The 22,554-nt window shown below is 42.2% G+C and overlaps 1 protein-coding gene across 2 annotated transcripts in view; it reads left to right on the forward strand.

Moving 5' to 3' along the window:
- Positions 1-22,554, forward strand: part of Adamts12 (ADAM metallopeptidase with thrombospondin type 1 motif, 12) — a 294,742-nt gene that overhangs the window by 212,982 nt on the left and 59,206 nt on the right. For both annotated transcript variants that reach the window (XM_039101948.2, NM_001106420.4), the window contains exons 15-17: positions 8,590-8,834; positions 9,765-9,903; positions 15,691-15,817. In XM_039101948.2, the coding sequence (XP_038957876.1) occupies positions 8,590-8,834; positions 9,765-9,903; positions 15,691-15,817 (511 nt within the window). The remainder of the gene's footprint in view (positions 1-8,589; positions 8,835-9,764; positions 9,904-15,690; positions 15,818-22,554) is intronic.

The following is a 22,554-nucleotide window of genomic DNA, read 5'->3' on the forward strand; positions in this document are numbered from 1 at the left end:
GGAATGTACACTGAGTGTCTCTCTGGACTGCAGCATGCAGTGAAAAGGTCCAAGCCCACAAACCATAGGATACTTAACAAACCCCATCTTTGCTATATGATTAATGAAGTTTGGCACAGGGGGCAAAAGGATATTGCCTACCACTCTTCCACCATGAAGATGAAACAAGAGTATCTGCAAAAGAGTAGTAAAATATATTTACATTGAATTGGTGCAGGGGATTCATGGGGCATTCAAAGTTAGAGAGGAAGCCACATTTATTAGATAGTTCTCTGAATTTATTCTCCAGGCATCCTGTGCTGCTGCCACACCTCGCCTTATGTTTTGTTCTTTAACTTAATGTAATTATTAGCTAGGAACAAAATTGTCTTTTGGTTTTTGTCTCTACCTGGCTCAACTCCAGATGACCACGAGCTGTATCTGGAGTATGTATTTGCCAAGTGCTCATAGGAATTTAGGTGAAATGAGGCTTTTTCTTTCTTAAGAATGATCCCAAACCCTTTTGCTAATAGAGAACTGCAACCAATTGCCTGTTCTAAGTTAGAGCCCACCCCCCCACCCCCACAATTGCTTTGATTTCTTAACTCTTTTGAAAGAAAACGACTCTTTCGGGTATTGGTCACTTCAGTGCTTTTCTTTTACTCACAGTTCTTCTTAAAGAATTATTTTAAACATATTTCAATTAAAATGTAGTCTCCAATTAAAATGTTTGTGATAGTCAGACCCAATCCTTCTTTCTCCACACTCTTCTTCCTCAATGGGGAAGTAGCTGCTGTTACTACCTTCAGCTGTGGAGGCCTGAAATCTTGGCCAACTTCTTTTGTCTGTTGTTAAAGAAAGAGAAAGGATGATGCAGAATTAGTATGGTTCAGGAGACAAGAAATGGGGTTGGGATCTTGACCACCATTAGCCTCAAGGAAGCCATCCCCCAAACCTCAACTTCTGAAGTCCCTACTCACCTGAGTGATATTTTTTTCTCTTTGTAGTCCTGATATCCTGAGGGCTGACTATATATGAGGATATCTTTGTACTTGAAGTTGCAGAATCTCTAAGAAAAAGTGGCCATATCTGTTACCTCCTTAGAATGACATTCCAACAACCAAATACTTATCTATCTCTGTGCAAAGATATCTTATTCAGTAGATGTGTGCCATGTACCAGATGATACCATCTTGACCTCAACTTCATGCCAGACTTGGGGTACATAAGGCCCCTCTTCTTATAACACCTCATAGTACCTCCATTGTTCATGGCAAAGGAAAAGCATTAACATGGTGAGGTAGCACTGTGATTGCAGTTATTAGACATATCTGAAATTGGAAGCTCTGCCAGAGCATGACAAATACAGAAGCAATAGTTGCTCACAGACAACTATTGAACTGAGAACAGGGTCCCCAATGGAGGAGTGAGAGAAAGGATTGAAGGAGTTGAAGGGGTTTACAAACCCATAATAACAATACCAATCAACCAGAGCTCCAGGGTCTAAACCACCATCCAAATAGTACACATGAACAGAGCCATGATTCCAGTTGCATATGTAGCAGAGGATGGCCTTGTTGGGCACCAGAAGGAGGAGAAGCCGTTGGTCCTGCCAAGGCTGGACTCCCCAGTGTAGGAGAATGTCAGGGAAGGAAAGCAGGAAAGGGTGGGTGATTGGGTGGGGAAACACCCTCATAGAAACGGGGGGGGGGAGTAGGGGGTTTATGGACAGGAAACTGGGAAAGGAGATAACATTTGAAATGTAAATTTAAAAAAATATATCCAATAAGAAAAAATAAGTATCTGGAATTAGAAGATTTCACCTGGGGCAAAATCTTAGATATTACATCCAGATATTAAAATTGCCTGACTTTTTCATTCATTTACTTATTAACTGAGAAACAACTGAGTATGTGCTGAAGAATAATAAATATAACTTTGACTCAGCTACCATCCCTGTTTTCTATCAGTGAGGAAACAGGGAAAGGATGCTGCTCTGGCATTTGACCTGTAGATACAAATTAAACAGAATTTCTGCTTCAAAAGGAAGTTGATGGACCATTAAGCTGGGTTCCCCTCCCCAAAGTTGTTCCAGGCTAATATTCATCATAAAAATTTACAGCCTAATAAAAAACAAAAGATTTATTTTCACCTTTTGGTTGTGTGTGTGTGTGTGTGTGTGTGTGTGTGTGTGTGTGTGTGTGTAGGTCTGAGTGCCATGCCCACAAAGCTGAAAGAGGGTTTCAGGGAACTAAACTCAAGCCTTCTTTTTTTTTAATTCTGGAAATATGTATTTTATTAGATAGTTATCAGATAGTATACAAGCTAGCCAAGATATAATATAGATTTTAAGCCTTTCTTTTTTTTTCTCTTAGATAATACATTTTTAAATTGGTTTCTGTAATTTATTTTTTTCTCCATCTTTATTAACTTGGGTATTTCTTATTTACATTTCAATTGTTATTCCCTTTCCTGGTTTCCAGCCCAACATCCCCCTAACCCCTTCCCCACCCCTTCTGTATGGGTGTTCCCCTCCCCATCCTCCCCCTGTTACCACCCTCCCCCCAACAATCACATTCACTGGGGGTTCAGTCTTAGCAGGACCCAGGGCTTCCCCTTCCACTGGTGCTCTTACTAGGATATTCATTGCTACCTATGAGGTCAGAGTCCAGGGTCAGTCCATGTACAGTCTTTGGGTAGTGGCTTAGTCCCTGGAAGCTCTGGTTGCTTGGCATTGTTGTTCATATGGGCTCTCGAGTCCCTTCAAGCTCTTCCAGTTCTTTCTCTGATTCCTTCAACGGGGGTCCTGTTCTCGTTCACTAATTTGCGGCTGGCATTTGCCTATGTATTTGCTGTATTCTGGCTGTGTCTCTCAGGAGCGATCTACATCCAGTTCCTGTCGGCCTGCACTTCTTTGCTTCATCCATCTTATCTAGTTTGGTGACTGTATATGTATGGGCCACATGTGGGGCAGGCTCTGAATGGGTGTTCCTTCAGTCTCTGTTTTAATCTTTGCCTCCCTATTCCCTGCCAAGGGTATTCTTCTTCCCCTTTTAAAGAAGGACTGAAGCATTCGCATTTTCGTCATCCTTCTTGAGTTTCATGTGTTCTGTGGCATCTAGGGTAATTCAAGCATTTGGGCTAATAGCCACTTATCAATGAGTGCATACCATTTATGTCTTTCTGTGATTGGGTTACCTCACTCAGGATGATATTTTCCAGTTCCAACCATTTGCCTACGAATTTCATAAACTCGTTGTTTTTGATAGCTGAGGAATATTCCATTGTGTAGATGTACCACATTTTCTGTATCCATTCCTCTGTTGAAGGGCATCTGGGTTCTTTCCAGCTTCTGGCTATTATAAATAAGGCTGCTATGAACATAGTGGAGCATGTGTCTTTGTTATATGTTGGGGTATCTTTTGGGTATATGCCCAAGAGAGGTATAGCTGGGTCCTCAGGCAGTTCAATGTCCAATTTTCTGAGGAACCTCCAGACTGATTTCCAGAATGGTTGTACCAGTCTGCAATCCCACCAACAATGGAGGAGTGTTCTTCTTTCTCCACATCCTCGCCAGCATTTGCTGTCACCTGAGTTTTTGATCTTAGCCATTCTCACTGGTGTGAGGTGAAATCTCAGGGTTGTTTTGATTTGCATTTCCCTTATAACTAAAGATGTTGAACATTTCTTTAGGTGTTTCTCAGCCATTCAGCATTCCTCAGCTGTGAATTCTTTGTTTAGCTCTGAACCCCATTTTTAATAGGGTTATTTGTCACCCTGCAGTCTAACTTCTTGAGTTCTTTGTATATTTTGGATATAAGGCCTCTATCAGTTGTAGGATTGGTAAAGATCTTTTCCCAATATGTTGTTTGTCACTTTGTCCTAACAACAGTATCCTTTGCCTTACAGACGCTTTGCATTTTTATGAGATCCCATTTGTCGATTCTTGATCTTAGAGCATAAGCCATTGGTGTTTTGTTCAGGAAACTTTTTCCAGTGTCCATGTGTTCGAGATGCTTCCCCACTTTTTCTTCTATTAGTTTGAGTGTATCTGGTTTGATGTGGAGGTCCTTGATCCACTTGGACTTAAGCTTTGTACAGGGTGATAAGCATGGATTGATCTGCATTCTTCTACATGCTGACCTCCAGTTGAACCAGCACCATTTGCTGAAAATGCTATCTTTTTTCCATTGGATGGTTTTGGCTCCTTTGTCAAAAATCAAGTGCCCATAGATGTGTGGGTTCATTTCTGGGTCTTCAATTCTATTCCATTGGTCTATCTGTCTGTCTCTGTACCAATACCATGCAGTTTTTATCACTATTGCTCTGTAATACTGCTTGAAACTCAAGGCTTCTTGAAAGGCAGTACTTTTAACCACTAAACCATATCCCCAACCTCATCATCAATTTTCATTCCCTTAGACCCTATGGAGTCCAGCTTCCTCAGCCTTGATTTGTTTCTACTGCTTAAGCTTTTTGATGTTGGGTTCTCCTTCTCCTTTGTCTTTGAACTCTGCTCTCTTTTCTACCATGTTTACTATCCTTGACTTCTTAAAATCATTGTTCTTGATTGTTTCTCTCCCCTTCTTTAGCTTCTCTACACTTCTGTTCCAAGCTGCAGCCACTTAAGTTCTGGCCTTGCTTATATTTGCGTTCTTTGTCTTGTTGCTGGGAATGAGGGGCCACCATCGCTGAGCACCCCAAGACTTTCATATAGCTAAATGAGTCACTTAACTCAGTGCCTACAAGATTGGCCTTGACTCTTGCCTCCTTCATTTAATCGTAATCACTGTGCTCTTAGATTTGCATCTTAACTTTTTGAACTAGACCAGGAACCCTAAAATGAATATTTAATTACATACACATACACATTCAATATATAAACTTAGTAGATTTGTTGTTACATATAGTAACATTATACAACTCAGAGCACAATATTTAAATTAACTGAGTTTTCTCTGATGAATACACACCATTTATAATATCATTTGGATAAAAAATTTGGAAAATAAAAACAATAAATCTGCAATTTAGAAAATAGAAAAGAGACAAAGGAAGCCCCCTATAGAAATTCTTGATGCTGGCATTTATATGTTTAGAATGATAGATTCTTGGCATATAATAGCATCTTCCTGAAATTTGTGTGTACCTGGCAGCCCAGATCCCACCAGCTGCCATCAGCCTCACCAGCTCCCACCAGCTCCCACCAGCCTCCCACCAGACCCCACCTACTACTAGACATATGCTTGGTTTTCACAGAAATCTCTCACTAGTCTCTGTCACCCATCTGATTGGTTGGAAGTGAAGTATACATTAGAGATAGACAACACAGCTCATGCTGTTGCTATCTGCCCAATTCTGCAGCAGTGTTTATTCTGAAGATTTGAATGAGGGGAGCCCTGCAAGTACATCCATTGTGCAGGCATAAGGAGAAAGGATGTAGCGGTTTAGGAATAAGTAACATGCCTATTGAGGGTTGGGGGGATACTTTTAGTAAGAAATCACATTGCTTTAAGGGTTAAAGTTACTTGACTGCTATACCACAATGTTCACTGTCTTTGCTTTGACATAGAACAGAGACAGTTGTATAATTTTGAATGGGTAAAATATTACAAGATCAACATCTTAGCAAGTCTATGTCTCTAAAAACAGAATTGTTTGCTATAGATTAACTCAGTGTTACCAGCCATAACATTAATTCAAATTAAGGGAATAAAGGCCTGGAGAATGAATTGCAAGTAGATAGAATTGCATGAGAAAACATTCCAGTGGAGATATGAGGGAATGTAACTGTCTTAGAACCAAAGGACCCAAGGGGACTAGACATAGTCACCCTACACTGTTGCTTCCCCCAGGAAGCCTTAGGTTAGTTTGAAAGGGGAGAGTAGTTAGACACTCCAGAATATTCATATCCAGGCTAAAATACTTCCAGGGCTAAATACTACTCTAACCCTTTGCCCTAAAAGTAAGAACAAGAAGGTACTATCCATTTGTGACCCTTCCTTCCTCCTAGCTTCTAGTAAGGTACTTGTGATGTCTCGCTATGTATTAGGAGAATGTCACACTTTTGAAATAATGAAGACTAGCGCTCCAAATCTAGGGCAGAGCAAGCTTTTAGGAACATTGATTTTTCTGAAGTTCCTCCTCACCCTGCAACTCATGTGAAACACAGAACTGTATCTGAGCCAGACACTTGCATGCCACTGCTCTCAGGTGAGGTGACAGAAGATGCGTCTAAAAACTTAACTGTTCCCTCAGGAAGCTCCTCACATATGTTGTGAGTATCAAGCCTTCAGTGAGTGTCGTTCTAGTTACCACTAGCAGACACCATCAATCTTATGAAAGACAGGCAAACCACTGTAGAGAGTTTACCTAGGTTCAGTCATGTGGCCTCTTTATGAGCACCTGTTTATTAGAAATGCCAATGACCAGGGACCAAGCAGGCCAGTAGATCAACTCCCCCTCCTGCAAAAACAGGTCAGTAAGATGACATATTAGATAAAAATATCTTCAGAAGTGTGGCTGATTTTCTGTCCTCTCCTCAACACTTTGAGTGTTGTAGGTGGGGATGTGATGGGCAGTTTCTCTGGGTGGTCTGCATGGATCCAGAGACTTCTTTCAGGTCAGATCATGTTTTCAGGTTTTCTCTAAGTTGAGGATGTTGACTATGGGAAAGGTGCAAGAAGATGTGTCCCCTACCAATTACTTTTCTCTTTCCAAACATTCCGAAGAAGCACAGATAATCACTACGTGTTTCTATTTGACATTTAGCGTTCCTCCAGTTTTAGTTCGTCTGTGATAGTTATTTACCATTTTGGAGATTTCACTTATGTGGAAAAATAAAAAAAAAATCAAACTTAGAAAATAATTTCTGTACTTTCCTTTGTTATTTAAAGCCAGGAACAAAGGTGCTAGATGTAATATTAAATGCCATGTTTCTTCCTTGGTTGGTTCTGCAGTGAGAAGGCATGTAAGATCCTAAATCAGACAATGGTTGCAGAGAGCAATATCCCAAAGGCATTTTTCAAATTTTCATTAGTTCTAATTACATGTGATTAATTTTTTCCCAAATTAGTGGTATTAATGAGCTGTATCAGATAAATTCATGAAAGCCAAATGGAGTTGAACCAACTATTTTAAGACTCACATAGGTTTTGACTTACCAGAGTAAAGCAACATGGGCATGCTCAGATGACAGAGATGGGAATTATATTAGTCACAGCTTTCCATTATTGTTACAAACACCCAAGAGAAAACTACTTAAGGGGGGAGACACTTATTTTGGCTCACGGTTTTAGGGATTTCAGTTCATGCTTGTTCAGACTCTATTGTTTCTGGGCCCAGAGAAACATGCTACAGACATATGTTACATATGACAATCAGATTTTCAGAGTACTTCCCATGTAACCCACTAACTTACCTCATCCCATGTAACCTACTAACTCTTACAAGGCCCTTTTCACTACATCCCGATAATGGTATCAGATTAGGTAAGAGTTTTTAGGATCCAATAGCTTCCCTGAGCCTATGAGCTGATACTCAAACTCAAGCCCATAATACATGAGCCTGCACACCCGGGGGTGGGGGGGGGTGCACACATGGAAAATTAAGAGGGTTAAACATGCCTTAAAACCAACCTGTAAAAAAGGAAATTTTTGAATGGTGGGTCTGAAAGACTCCTCACCCACCATCCTTCAGTTCCTATCATTGTGCAGATGAGAGTCAAGGGAGGTAAACCAACTGTTGAAATTCAGAGCAATACCCAACTGGAATCCAAGGCCAACTTAGAGACCATTTTCCTTCCCTCCTATAAAGCCACAGTTCCTACGAAGCATGAGTGACATAGAAGCATAAAGAGCTCGTGGGCAGAGGCAACCACTGAGTGTCAGTTTCTCCCACCAGTGTGCCTCCCACCATGGCAACCATTAAGCAGGAGAAGATTGCAGCCGGAGTCAATCAATGCTTTAAAATAGATATGGGTTATCCAGAAGCCGGGAGGAGAGCCCTGAAAATAAGTCACAAATTTGTAATTTTGCAAAACACAGGAGGGAAGGAGGAGGGAAGGCTTCCGGCTGGACAGAACTGTGTGATGGTGTAAAAAGCGGGGCTCTGGACTGAGGTGTTCATCCTGGGCTGACTGAAGCAAGCCAGGTGGGCAATCAATGGAACTGAGGTCCCTTCCAGAAGGTCTGAATGAACAGCGGCTTGAATTAAATTATACGTAAGAAGCTGTTTTTGACATGATGTCAGTGATGAGGAAGAAAAGTCTGTGTGTTGCTTGGGAGAGGTAACCTGGTAACGTGAATAAGAAGGGAAGGGAGGGATGCCACGGGAAGCTAGGTTGGACTTCAGACATTTTGAACCATTCGCACAGATTCACACAAGGAAATCAATGCTGCCCGGGCCACAAGCCTTCCAAGTCCCACCTGGATCTACTCACCTGTCCTCATAGAGCCATTTACACAATAAGTTGTGAAGCTCTGGAGAATTCTGCCACTGACTAGTCTCACCACGGGCATGGAAGAACGGAGATGCTGAGGTGATGATAGCGGGCTGTGTTAGCTGAGAAGCCAGCACGCCTCCTTCATTACCGTCTCTTTTTGTCCTTAGGTTACATTGACATCGGACTTATTCCCAAAGGTGCAAGGGATATAAGAGTGATGGAAATCAAGGCAGCCGGCAATTTCCTGGCCATTAGGAGTGAAGATCCAGAAAAATATTACCTCAACGGAGGATTTATCATCCAGTGGAATGGAAACTATAAACTGGCAGGGACCGTCTTCCAGTATGACAGGAAAGGAGATCTGGAGAGACTTATGGCTCCAGGCCCCACCAACGAGTCAGTGTGGCTCCAGGTAATACGGAGGGGTAGGGAGCTGCTGGCCCTGTGCTTAGTACCATCCCCCTCTAACCGGACATTGATATTAGGACAGAGAGCCTGTGTGGTTTCTTCTTTGTTCTTTAGAACTCTCAGAGCCCCAGGAACAACATTTAGGACCTCAAAACCATCCACTGGGAGGTTTGAATGTAGTCCTCAGGGTGACGTACTCTTTATGTGTTTAAAGTGCCTTAGTGTGGCTTCCCAGCAGTGGTGACAAACTGAGGTGATATTGTGTGGTTGTCAGGAAACTAAAGCATTTACTCATTTCCACAAAGTTAGTAAGTACACAAGGCTCCTTTTAGCTGAACTCCACAGTGTAATGATCATCTGATTAAAATGTGCTATTTATTAAATGTCCATGGTATTTTAGCCAACAAACAACGGAAGGAGACTGTATAAATATAGAAAGCAAAAGTAGGTGTAGCTAGACAAAGACAGGTGAAGAACCTTTTAGTGGCATCCATTGTAACAAATATTTCTGTAACTACTTCTAAGTGAGAGGCATTCTGTATTGTTTTATGTACGTGTGCTCATGAATTTACGTACATGTATGTGCCGGTGTGAAAATATATATACCCAAACTCAGTGTCTGTTGGGATATTTTTCTCAGTTGCTTGCCTTATTTTATTTGACTTTTTTGGGACAGGTCTCTCACTAAGCCCGGAGCTTGCTGATTCAGTTAGACTAGCTTGCCAGCAAACCCCAGGGACCATCCTCCTGTCTCTGGTTCCCTAGTGCTAAGATTATAGGTGCATGCCCCATGCCTGCCTTTTTCCACAGGTGCACAGCAAGTGCTTTACCTTCTTATCCATCGCCCTACCCTCTGGGTATATTTTATAAATATCTGCGTTATAATCGATCCTCATGACAGACTTTAAAATTCAACTCCTCTCTCGAACTTTAGCTACTATTCCAGGTGACTAACCCCGGTATCAAGTATGAGTACACAGTCCGGAAAGATGGCCTTGACAATGATGTGGAGAAGTTGCTGTACTTCTGGCAATTTGGCCGCTGGACAGAGTGCAGTGTAACATGTGGAACAGGTGAGAAACAGCTGCTTCCGATTGGAAACCCCACCCCTGCCGCCCCTGAGCTTTGGAATAGGAGAAGGAGGTGATCTAAGCCAGTGTCTGTTCTGTATCTGCGGACCTTCAGTCATCCCAAGGGATCCCTTTAAACAGTGAGCGTGTGGGTGTGGCTTAAAGGAATAGGTGTTCTGCTTGCATCTCATTGGTCTGCTTTCATCACGTGGGTACCACTCCACTACCAAGGGAGACTGGAGCATAGGAAGGCAAGAGAGCACAGGCTTTGCCTAAATGATTCATGAAGTTTGCCAAGGCCCTTGAAGCCAGTGGGCAGGCCTCTTGGTATGTGGGGGGCTCGCTCATTTCAGTAGCTTTATTTTTTTTTAATGGATATATTTCTTTACTTACATTTCAAATGTTATTCCCTTTCCCGGTTTCCATAAGCACCCCCCATCCACTCCCCCTCCCCCATACGGGAGTTCCCCCCATCCACCCTCCTTACCGACCCCCCCACATTCCCCTGCACAGAGGGTCCAACTTTGGCAGGACCAAGGGCTTGCCCTTCCACTGGTGCCCCAACAAGTCTATTCTCTACTATTTCAGTACCTTTAGAAATAATGTCATACACAGAAGTTTTATTTCTGTGCCAGTCTTTGGGACACACTTGAGTCTGTTCCGGAACTCCTTGCCTCTTTCCTGGATCTACTGCCTATGAAACCAGAGCGCCTGCATAGCAGACAGCCACGATGTATAATGTAGCCAGGGGAATCAAAATGAAGGACAGCACGCACCAGAAAGTCATTCTTCTCCACGAACTTCCTTCTTAATGCTACTTGGCCTCTTCTCTTACTTCCCTACCCCAGGTACCAATCACAGAATACAGTTCGGAGTCGGAAATTGGGTTGTACATAATCTAGTTCCTAAACAATTCTGCTTTCCCTCGATTTAGCATGGAGAACTAGATATAGCTTTTAGTACTCATAAGAATAAAACGTTTATTTTTATATTGGTGAATATGGTGAATGCGCACATTTGTACAAGTGCCTGAAGAAGCCAGAGGTGTTGACTCGCTGGCCCTGGATCTGTAAAAGCGGATGTGAGCCACCTCATGCGGACGCAGAGAATTGAACTTGGCTTCTCTGCAAGCGCAGTACACAAGGCAGAGCCCTCTCTCTAGCCCCTAAAATGGTCATTTTTAAATATGTTTTGCTTGTATATATTTTATATGCATACATAATGTATTTTGATCATGCATGTGCACATATATAAGTTTTTTTAAACTACTAAAGTAGAACTCAATCTAGGCCAGAAGTGCAGTCTGGCTGATGGTACATAGGGGTTCACAGGCAATCCATCCTTGATTATCCTGGCTGTCTCTAGCATTGCACTGGCCTATGGTCCAATATGGGCCAGAATCCCAGAGATATTTTAGCAGGAGATAAATGGGGAGATAAAATATTTTCCCTGAGGATCATTCATAAGAAAAATGAAGTCACTGTGAATGTAGTTCCAAGGACATTTTCGACCTGTGATTCCCTCTTCTTGGCTCTCAGTAAAATTCATGTTTAAACTTTACACTTAAATTACTTGTCCCAGACCACACAGACTAAAACTTAGATAAGTGCTAGTTATCAGAGACTCCGCCAAAAAAGAGAGCATCCTCCACCCTGTTGTGTTTCAAGATAAAGAGTTTAGGTATCGTACCTCGGTATCAGGTTTTGCGATGACCATAAAGTCACATCTGAAGGTAGGTAGGAAATAGAATATCCTTAACTGATGTCAATTAGACATTGGTTTTTTTTAAAGCTGGATCCTCCAGCACTGCCCTGCCTTAGTGGGATTTTCCCAGTCACCCAGTGCACACAGTGCAAAATGTAAGACAGAAGACAGAAAACTGAACCGTTCAACGATGTTATTATATTTAAGTGAATACTTTCTACATTATAAAAATATAGAGTAACATGAGAAAAGGAGAGAAAATACAAGGGACCATAAGGTGGAACGGGAAACTAAAAAACAAAACAAAACAAAAAAACAAACAAAAAAAAAAAAAACGGGATGAGAGTGGGTACCACGGAAACCGGGGTACCCTAGCAGCATCCCTGAGGCCCCTTAAGTCGGTGCCTCCCAAGTGAAAACAGTGGGTAGTTAACATTGAACAATGTTTTATTTAATTTTGTTTAAACAAAATCTTGAAGACACTTTTCGGTGCAAGACTTCATAAAGAATAAAACTATTTATCAAGGTGGGCTTAACACATGCGAATGAGTGCAGATGGCACATAGTTTACCATGTGCATAGGAGAGGGCAGAGAGATCAGCCTCTCAGCTGTGCGTCTCTAGTGCCTAACGCAGTGGTCTCCCGTCGCGCGGCTCTCCTACGCCACGTTGCTTTTCTACCCTGTGCCGTTGCAGAGATTACGCCCTCTCATATTTATAGCCTTTAGCTTTGTTCTCTAATGTTGCCGTTGCTTGCAGTTTCTCAGTCTGCGCCATGCTTAGTGAGTGTGCCCCATGAAAGACTGGATTGCCTGAATGCCTGCTTCACCTGCTGGCTGTTAAGTGTCGTGGGATTTTGCAGGCTTTTCTGATTTTCTTAATTGTGCGGGTGGCCTGACTAGCACAGAGGTGCTACAGGAAGGGAGTTGCATCAGAAAACTGACTTTGCTTAATTTTGTGAACGGTTCCTGCACAGGAAAGAAACACTTATTTTCTCTAACACTGTTAAACATTCTTCAGGCATAGCCAATTCTTTTACTTGGACAAATTTTCATACCTTCTCCCCCCCCCCCCAAGTTTCATCTAACATAACAATCAATTTATGAAATTACATTATCAGGTCCCTGGCATCCCCATGGGGAAATCGTATTGGCTTTCAGACTTACTGCTGGGATATGTAAAGGTGTTAGCAATGGCAAGTGATAACGTCGGGCACATTTACTTGTATCTAATCAATGGTTGGAGTCAGTAATAAGTCTGAAAAGTTTCTGAGCTGGAAAAGAAGAATTGTAGCATTGAGGTTTCAACCACCTAGAAATTCGAATTATACAGAGTATAGAAACAGGTTTAAGGGGACTGGATGAATAAAATCTCCTCTATATCCCAACGCAAAGTGTGTATGTTCAACCTTGGTCTCAAAACCTGCTTAGTGGAGTGACTTTAGAGGGAGTTGATACCCCATAAATAAACATGATATATAAATATATTTATAAATTATAATATATCAAATATATTTTGCATTATAACTAAATATATATATGTGTATATATATATATGTATATATATATAGTATGCAGAGTTATTATTCCCACAGCACTCTATTATAATCTTGGCAGTGTTTTAAGGATGAAGAAGCTAGAAGCTAAGGCTTGGGAGTTACAGAGATTGCCAAAGAATACTCAGTAAATATATGTTAAAGGTACACTCAAATCCAGTGTGACTCTTGTGGGATTGATGTGGTACCTGCTCTTGCTACTCCTCTCTCTCTCTCTCTCTCTCTCTCTCTCTCTCTCTCTCTCTCTCTCTCTCTCTCTCTCCCCCACCCTCACCACCATAGTAGTGGAATGCAAGCTCTCCTTGACTGAGCTTGTGTTGTGGTGGGTAGCTATGAATTCACTGGTTGAAGAAACTGGAACCAAGGGACCTAGGGAGCCAAGGAAATAATGTCCCCTGGGAACCGAAGTTGAAAGTTGGTGGGATATGTTGTACTTATCAACAATATTCAACCCTCACCTGTTCCTTCTTCCTGTGAAGGTAGTGCTATTTCTGTGTCCCGGTATTTATGAAGGGACTTTACTGACAAATCTATCAATTCACAAAATTGCCATCATTTTACATTATTAAAACATTTTTATGTGCAGCCTGAGAATGATAATTTCTGTGCTAACATGAACTTTACCATGTGTTGATATCATTGTCACTTGAGTGGGTGTAAGGAAAGAGATCTATTCAGTCCTTCACAGACTGAGGTGAAATTCCTTGGAGTCCTTTCAGATGATGTGGTTAGGCACCGCCTGGAGCTTCCTTGATCTTGTAAGTTTTGACATTTCAGAAATGCTGCGCTCCTGTTTGCAAAGCTGTCTCTGGTTGTTCTATCTAACAAATCCTAATGCGAATTCTAAATTTAAACCATCTTAAACAAACTAACTGTATACCAGAAAAAAATCTCAATATGGAGTGGAGACTGCCATAGTCTGTCACTGTTCTTGAACTTGTTTTTCACAAGGAGCTTAACATTTCCTTCCTTCAAGGCACATTCCCTTCCAAGGTGACCAATTCTAAAGCACGGGTGACAGGTTTAAATTAAGGCACTTAATTGGTCCTATACCACCAATATCCAGTACAATTTATTAAGAAGTTAAAAGGAATGTACAATCTTCTGGGAATAGCAGTGTGTGTGTGTGTGTGTGTGTGTGTGTGTGTGTGTGTGTGTTCACACACATGTACACGCATGTCTGTATGCAGGCACACAGATGTCACTGTGAATATATGGTGATCAGGGAAAACTAACAGGAATCGATTTTCTCCTTTCTCTATGTGGCCTCTGGAAATCAAGTTGTCAGGCATGGCTGAGAGTGGGCTAACCGGGTGAGCTATCTCACGCTCCTGATTTTCTATCTTAGAAGCAGAAAATTCACACAATTGTTTCCAGATGACAAATAAGTTAGTGTTATGACATCACACAGGTTTATTGGCAGCCTTAATTAGTGAAAGTTCCCTGTGGGCAGTGTCCGGTTTGAAAAAACAAAACAAAACAAAACAAGAAAACAAATAGCAAGCCATAATTTTTTTTCCTTTTCCCAGAAAATCACAGTCATTTAGATACAGTCTAACCTCATACTTTCTGAATTTGCAGTGTTACATAATAGTAATTATTCTTAAAAGTGTGACCTGATTCTGACCCCTCCACTAAAGCTTTTACAACAGGCCTATATTAAAGAGAGCTGCCGCTCTTCCAAAATTGGATTTCAGACCAACCAGAGTGCCACTGAAGAGTAATAGTGTTTGGATTTTACTCTAAATGATTAAGTTCATTACTGTAAGGGACATGATATCTTTCAGAAGCTCCAGCAGGAAACAGTTCTGAGACTGGCACTCACCACCTTGGCTATGACAGGTATGGGAGGGCTTAGAGAAATCAAGGAAGGTAAATACTGCCCACAAACACTGGAATGTTATGGAAACCAGGCTACAGTCCCTAGGCCAGGAGAATTAGAAGGAGCAGTTAGACAAAAAGATAGCAGTCCAGTTTCCAGACCTCGATTGAAACCACAGTTATCCATAGAAATCACAACCAAAGGGTTCAGAGCGGGGAACGGAGAGGAACGGAGTAAATCTGGAAGGAAGGAACAGCAGCCCAGGAGAGGAGGAGGTGAAAACTCCTTGGCAGAGCCAATGCTCTGTACACTAAGGAGGCTAAGCTGGATTGGTCCTGACTGTGGAAGGGAAGAGAACCGGAACTCATTCAGTCCATGCAGTTATTTCTTCAGTGTGAGAAACCACTCTCAATTTAACGTAGGAAGTACCACCTCTTCATCATGCTCACAGATCCTGGGAGACAGGCATTTGTAAAGGGTATTAAAAGGGTGGAAAATCCTCTACTCCAGTATGTTGGGTCTCTCAGCTAGGAAGACTCAAAGACTACAGTCGAAGTCACTCAATGTCTTGGGGACTGGCACCAATCTGGAGGCTCCTTTTGGATTGGAACTATCACCTCCAGTCTTTACCCAGGGCCACTCTGAGGATGTGGGCTTCTTGTACAGTAGCATTCATATTCAGAATTCAACCTGTGTGGTCCTTTCTCCAGGTATCCGCCGGCAGACTGCTCATTGTGTCAAGAAGGGCCATGGGATAGTGAAAACTACCTTCTGCAACCCAGAAACACAGCCCAGCGTGAGACAGAAAAAGTGCTATGAAAAGGACTGTCCACCCAGGTAACCCTTGACAACATGAAGCTTGACCTTGACGACGGGTGTCACCTGGCCAGACACCTAACTTAATAGTACTCCATGGTAATTGTGAGTTGTGTTGTTGGTTAACGCAGGAAAGCTTTGAGAGGTTTCTGGACTGGGCTGTCAGCTTGTGGCAAGCTGTGAGGACATTTTCTTTTTTCTTTTTTTTTAACACTTATTTTTATATTTATTTATTTTGTATATGAGTACACTGTAGCTGTCTTCAGACACACCAGAAGAGGACATCTGATCTCATTATAGATGGTTGTGAGCCACCATGTGGTTGCTGGGATTTGAACTCAGGACCTCTGGAAGAGCAGTCAGTGCTCTTAACCACTGAGCCATCTCTCCAGCCCGACATTTTCTTTCCAAAGATTCCTCTTACAAAGCAGATACACTGTATGTTTTTCTTTGTTAAGACTCAGTCTCAAACTGTGGAAGATAAATGTTCACAGCATTCACTGAGAAGGTGTTTAACCACCAAGTGGTTTAGTTCTCCAACAGCGTGTCTCCTACTGAATCTAGAACTTTCACATATCCATACTCTGAACTGTCTGTGTCCACTCTTGCTTCAGGCTTTTCAAAGAGGGCAGTTAGAATGCAAGTGGGCGTCAGGTCTGGGCTTGCAGTCAAGAGCTTCATCCAGAGCTTGGTCTCCCACCTACTACACTGAGAATTCTTTCTGTCACTGAAGCTTTATAGTGAACCTGGCATCTCATCATCTCTTGGATCTGAAAGTAGCATGCCAGAACACAGGAAAGGATACTCTTTTCTCCTCCAATGCTGCCGCCCCCTCCTCCTCCTCCTCTTCCCCCTTCTCCTTCCCCCTCCCCCTCCTTCTCCTTCTCCTGTTCTTTTTTTTCTTCTTCTTCTTTTGACGTATGTTTATGTCATTTCTCTTTTTTGTTGTTATTGGATATTTTTTTATTTACATTTCAAATGTTATCCCCTTTTCCCCACCCAACCACCCACCCCTTCCTGCCTCCCCGCCCTAATATTCCCCTACATCGAGGGGTCCAGCTTTGGCAGAACCAAGGGCTTCTCCTCCCATTGGTGCCCAACAAGGCCATCCTCTGCTACATATGCAATTGGAGCCATGGACCAATCCATGTATAGTCTTTGGATAGTGGTTTAATCCCTGGGAGCTCTGGTTGGTTGGTATTATTGTTCTTATGGGGTTGCAAACCCCTTTGGCTCCTTCAATCCTTTCTCTAACTTCTCCAATGGGGGTCCCATTCTCAGTTCAATGGTTTCCTGCAAGCATTCACTTCTGTATTTGTTTTGCTCTGACTGAGCCTCTCAGAGACAGATATATTAGGCTCCTGTCAGCATGCACTTCTTGGCATCAACAATATTGTCTGTTTGGTAACTGTATGTATATGGGCTGGATCCCCAGGTGGGGCAGGCTCTGAATGGCCATTCCTTCAGTTTCTGCTCTAAACTTTGTCTCCTTCTCCAATGCTTCTTAAGATGTGCTTATAGATGGAACTTCCACTTTTAAAAATTATTTATTTGTTTACATCCCAAATGTTACTCCCCTCCCAATACCCCCTCACTATGTTTCTTCCCAATCTCCCTCCCTTTCGACTCTGAGAGAGCAACCGCCCAAGTTAATCCCCCCTACTCCGGTGCATCCAGTCTCTGTAGGAGTAGGCACATCTTCTCCCACTGAGGCCAGACAAGGCAGCCCTCTGCTACACATCAGTGTATGCTCCTTGGTTGGTGGCTCAGTCCGTGGGAGCTCCCAGGCATACAGATTTGTTGACTCTGTGGGAGTTCCTGTAGGGTTGCCATCTCCCTACAGGCCTTCAATCCTTCCCCTAACTCTTGCACAGGGGTCCCAGCCTCCATCCAGTGTTTGTGGGTATCTGCATCTTTCGCTGTCTCAGTCAGTTGCTGCATAGAGCCTCTCAGAGGGCTGTTCTGTTTCTTGATACACAAAACACTTAGAAATGGTCCAACTGCCCAGCTCTCCAGCTTCCTCTCATACTCACAGCCGCGGCAGTTAGATCGGAAGGGCTGGTGCAGCTACATAAGAACCAGGGGTTGGACAGTCAGTACCAGACCGCCGTGGCACAGGGGCAGCAAGAGCAAAGGTGACATCTAAAGCCAGGATTTCTTGATGAGCAGATGATCTGTCTGCCTCCAGTGCTGCCTCTGCCACCTGGATGGACACATCTGAGAGAATAGAGATTCCCCAGCATCTGCCATTGTGTGGGAAACGTAATTTCCTCCAATTCTCTAGAAACAATTAGAAGATTATACTTGAGGAAGAAGAGAGAAGCATAAGCAATTTGACAAGTCCTTGAAGATCCTGTCGTTGGACAGTGTATTTTCTTCAATTTAAGTTACATTTTTTATGGGTGTCTATATCCTAAGGTATCACTGGGTTTTTCCTTTTGTGAAAACTGTTTCTATGCATGGTTGATGCCAGGAGACCAACTTGTAGTTGCTAAAGATCAACAAAATTAACAGGTCAAGTCTGAGTTTATATCCAAGAATATGTGCACATATAAATATACATGTACATGTATGCACATGCACATATACATACATGTGCATGTACACAATATATTTAAAATCAGTTGATATAGACATTTAGGCAGTTACTTGACTCCAGCTAGTTGAGCACATTGTAATTTAAATAAAAATTCTTTGTTGCTATGCTATATACATATAATTCTTTTCTTACAACTGTATTTGTTTACTTCATTATATAGTCTAAAATATTTACCAAGGGTAACAAAGTAACATATGGGAAGGCATGGTGACACACTCCGGTAATTGCCAGAGTCAGGAGACAGGGGAAAGGAATGAGCTTAAAGGTGGTTTGGGCTACATAGCAAGACTTACAGTCCCCCAAAAGAAAGGAAGAAAGGAAGGAAAGAAGAAAGAAAGAAAGAAAGAAAGAAAGAAAGAAAGAAAGAAAGGAAGGAAGGAAGGAAGGAAGGAAGGAAGAAAGAAAGAAAGAAAGAAAGAAAGAAAGAAAGAAAGAAAGAGAGGGAGAGAGAGGGAGGGAGAGAGGGAGGGAGGGAAGGAGGGAGGGAAGGAGGGAGGGAAGGAGGGAGGGAAGGAGGGAGGAAAGAAGGAAAGAAGGAAGAAAGTAAAGAAGGAAGGAAGGAAGGAAGGAAGGAGGAAGGAAAGGAGAAGACAGGAAGGAGAGGAGAAAGAAATGAAGGAAGGAAAGAGCCAATGAAATCAACAAAATAAAAATTGATGAGCAAACAGGCAAGTCTCACTATAAGAACTAAGTTTTTGTGTGCAAATTCTCAAAGGGCTTAAAGGAATTTACTTCTTAAAGAAATGAAATTAAGTTGCTTTAAAAATATAAATATAATAAACAAAAGTTGCTTGGTTAGCAGCATGCATTTTGACAAACTCAACACAATAGCTAGTCCCTTGACCTGAAGTTCTGCATCACCTTCCTTGGTCACCTGATTCCTGTGATGTCTGAAAAGCTCTCATTCATTCTTCACTCACAGCTGTCATTTCCCCCTCCAAAGTTAATCTCTCTCTCTCTCTCTCTCTCTCTCTCTCTCTCTCTCTCTCTCTCTCTCTCTCATTTTCTCAAGATGGTTTTTCTTTAATAATATTTTGGTTTTAAGTCCAATTTCAGCATTTATTGATCTTCCCCTCCCCCAGAAAATTGTCTGAGAGAGATTTTTTTTAATGTTTGATAAAAGTGTCAAATTATCTATACCTGAGAACAAATAGGAAGCAGCCAATGGTTTTGAGGACCAAAGCTGCCAAAAAAGAAGTTCTTTGGAATATCTGACTCAGAAAGTAGTCAGTTGTGCTCCCTCTCTCTAGCTGACTTCACTCTGACTGCTTCTCCACAAAGGAGAGCGCTGCAAGGTCACAGCCATGAGCACACACATCCAAAGCATCCGATAAACATCACAGCAAGTCACTCAACCCCAGCAGCTATGCGTAGGCTTCGCTGCATGAAAGAACAGCATGCAACTTCAATCAAGCTTTCCCTTATTCAGCACTTTCGAGCTTAGGCTGCATTACTCTTTGTTGTGCAAGACTCCTTTCACGGCATTATAGGTAATTTCGCAGTGTTTCTGGTCTCAGTTGCCTGAGTAGTGAGGGCAAGAGAGTGGTGTGACCTGGCTCATAGCAGTCAGAGCTGCCCTTGCAAGCACTGGAAGTGGGAGTGGGGCAGGGAAGTTGCAGGTAACAGAGGGGCTCAGTGGTTCCCCATCCTGCCCCCTTCTCAGGGTGGGAGTCCAGCTAAAGCTGAGAAAAGTTTGCCAAGATAACTAAGGATTCTTAAAAAGTCTCTCTCTCTCTCTCTCTCTCTCTCTCTCTCTCTCTCTCTCTCTCTCTCTCTCTCACACACACACACACACACACACACACACACACACTTAGAGTGCACTTCTATATATCTATATCTATATAACTTATGACTCATACTAAGACAATAAAGTCCATTGTTTGGGTAAAATTTAGACATATAAACTTATATCCATTTATTTGGCATCAAGAACTTCAGTACTTTCTAATCCTGACTTGAGATAATTCACTGGATAGTTCTTACATGGCACTGATATCTTGGCCCTCCCTACATGAGATTCTGAGTTTAGTCAGAGATGGACCTTCTTTTAAAGCTCTGCTAATGTTGATACAATAATAATCTGAGATATAAAATTCAGTCCTAAGGATTTTTGCATCATAACAGGTAAGAGATCCACTAATGTTTAGTGATAAAAGAACACTATACATGCTCAACTGACCAGTTGTGTGCTAAGTGTTATAAAAGAAAACGTGATTCAACTGTTAAAAAACATCATTCATAGTTGTTAGACGGATCATTTCTTTATTCAACACCATCATGGGTATAGGGACCACTATAATGGAAATTTGCTGTGGAGAAGATACTGGCCTCCATACCAACTATAGCATGGACAAGTGGGAGTCTGTATTTGAGTATCAGGGTACGGGTCAATAGATGGGTAAATACTAAGAGAAAAAGAGACTAAAGAATATAGGGCAAATATAGACTAAATATAGAGAATATAGACTAAAGAACTGACCTTGTAGTATTCTTTCCCAAGATACAGCAGGGTGATAATAGGGGAAAATGGAGTCCTTGGAACTCAAGCAGATATCAGGGATAATGGTTTACTTGGGTGGACATTCTTAACCTGACTTTGCTGAAGTCTCTGCTAAAAATGGAGGTTGCAAGGCAGTGCACAGCATTTGGTCAAGCCGAGTCTTGTTTTTAACAGGGCCATTGAGAAGGAAAGGATTTATTTCATTTTACACTCCGCATCACAGTGAATTGTTAAGGAAGCCAAGTCAGAAACTGAGAGGCAGGAACTGAAGCAGAGACCATGGAGGAATACTACTGACTGGATTCCTTACCACGGCTTGCTCACGCTGCTTTATTATACAACTCAGGACCACTAGTCCGGAGATTGGGGAGCATTGTATTCTGGGCTCTCCCACATCAACCACTCATCAAGAAAATGTCCCCACACACCTGCTTACAGGCCAATGGGATGGGGATGGAGGTTCCCTTTCCTCAGATGACTGTGGCTTGTATCAAGCTAACAAGAAGTAACCAGCATGGGAGTACTAAGAGCCAGTAGTGGAAGCTTGAGCCTGGAAGACACTCACAGGAGAAACGAAAAGTAGATAGGTCTCCTTTTAAGATGACAAGATGTGTTAGTCTGGCTTGTGCTGCTGTAGCAGAGTACCATAGACTGGGTGATTTATAAAGAACAGAGTTTTATTTCTCATGATTTTAAAAACTGGAACTCTAGGCTCAAGGTAGCACCAGTGAGGTCCCTCTTGTTCCATATTCATACAACACCTGAAAGACCAAGGGAGTGGAAATGTGTTCCCATGCAGCAGAAGAGTAAAGGAGACCAAGGCCATGCCCACAGGCAGCAGTTAACAGTAGCATTAATCCATTCCTAAGGCCTCTGTCCTCATGGACTCAACACTCCCCGTTAGGTCCCACCTCCCAACACCAGGGCATAGAAGACTTTCTAACTGATGAACTTTAAGCAATACTTTCTCTTATAAATAATTTATTTAATTTTAATTTTGCCTGCATTCTTATCTGTATGAAGGTGTCAGGTCCCTTGGGACTGGAGTTACAGACAGTTGTGAGCCTGGGTTCTCTAGAAGAGCAGCCAGTGCCCTTAACCACTGAGCCATCTCTCCAGCCCCCTAGGTGACACATTTTAATCACAGGACTAGCACATGATCACTCCATGAGGACCATGGAAGAAACTCCAGAAAGGGAAAACAGGAAGGGCCATTATCACTTCATTATAACACAACTGAAAGCCCTGTAGCAAGTAATTAGATAAATTAGGCCTTCAGTCAGCTCAGATTAGGGCCCTTCCAGAATGACATTTTATATATTCAGCGGTCTGCCTGGCCTCCTTTGGAAATGTCAGAGGTGGGGCAAAGTAATTAGACTAATACAGTGGGCATTAATTTGCTTCCACATCACACTGTCAAGTATTAGCTCTTTGCTCATACAAGGCAACCAGAATTAAACACCAAAGAATAAACTGGTGCTCTTAATTACTTGCTTACTGAAGAAAATAGTAGAATCAAGAAAGAGCTTTCTTCTACATTTTCTAACTTGAAATTAGAACTATGAGAGTCGGAGAGGGTTGTACCTGTCTCAAGGCTGGGGGTGTCCGTCTCCAGGTCAAGACCAGAAAGCTTCCCATCATGTGCTGTGAAAACCA

The sequence above is a fragment of the Rattus norvegicus genome, chromosome 2, assembly GCF_036323735.1.
Source record: "Rattus norvegicus strain BN/NHsdMcwi chromosome 2, GRCr8, whole genome shotgun sequence".
Lineage (NCBI taxonomy): Eukaryota > Metazoa > Chordata > Mammalia > Rodentia > Muridae > Rattus > Rattus norvegicus.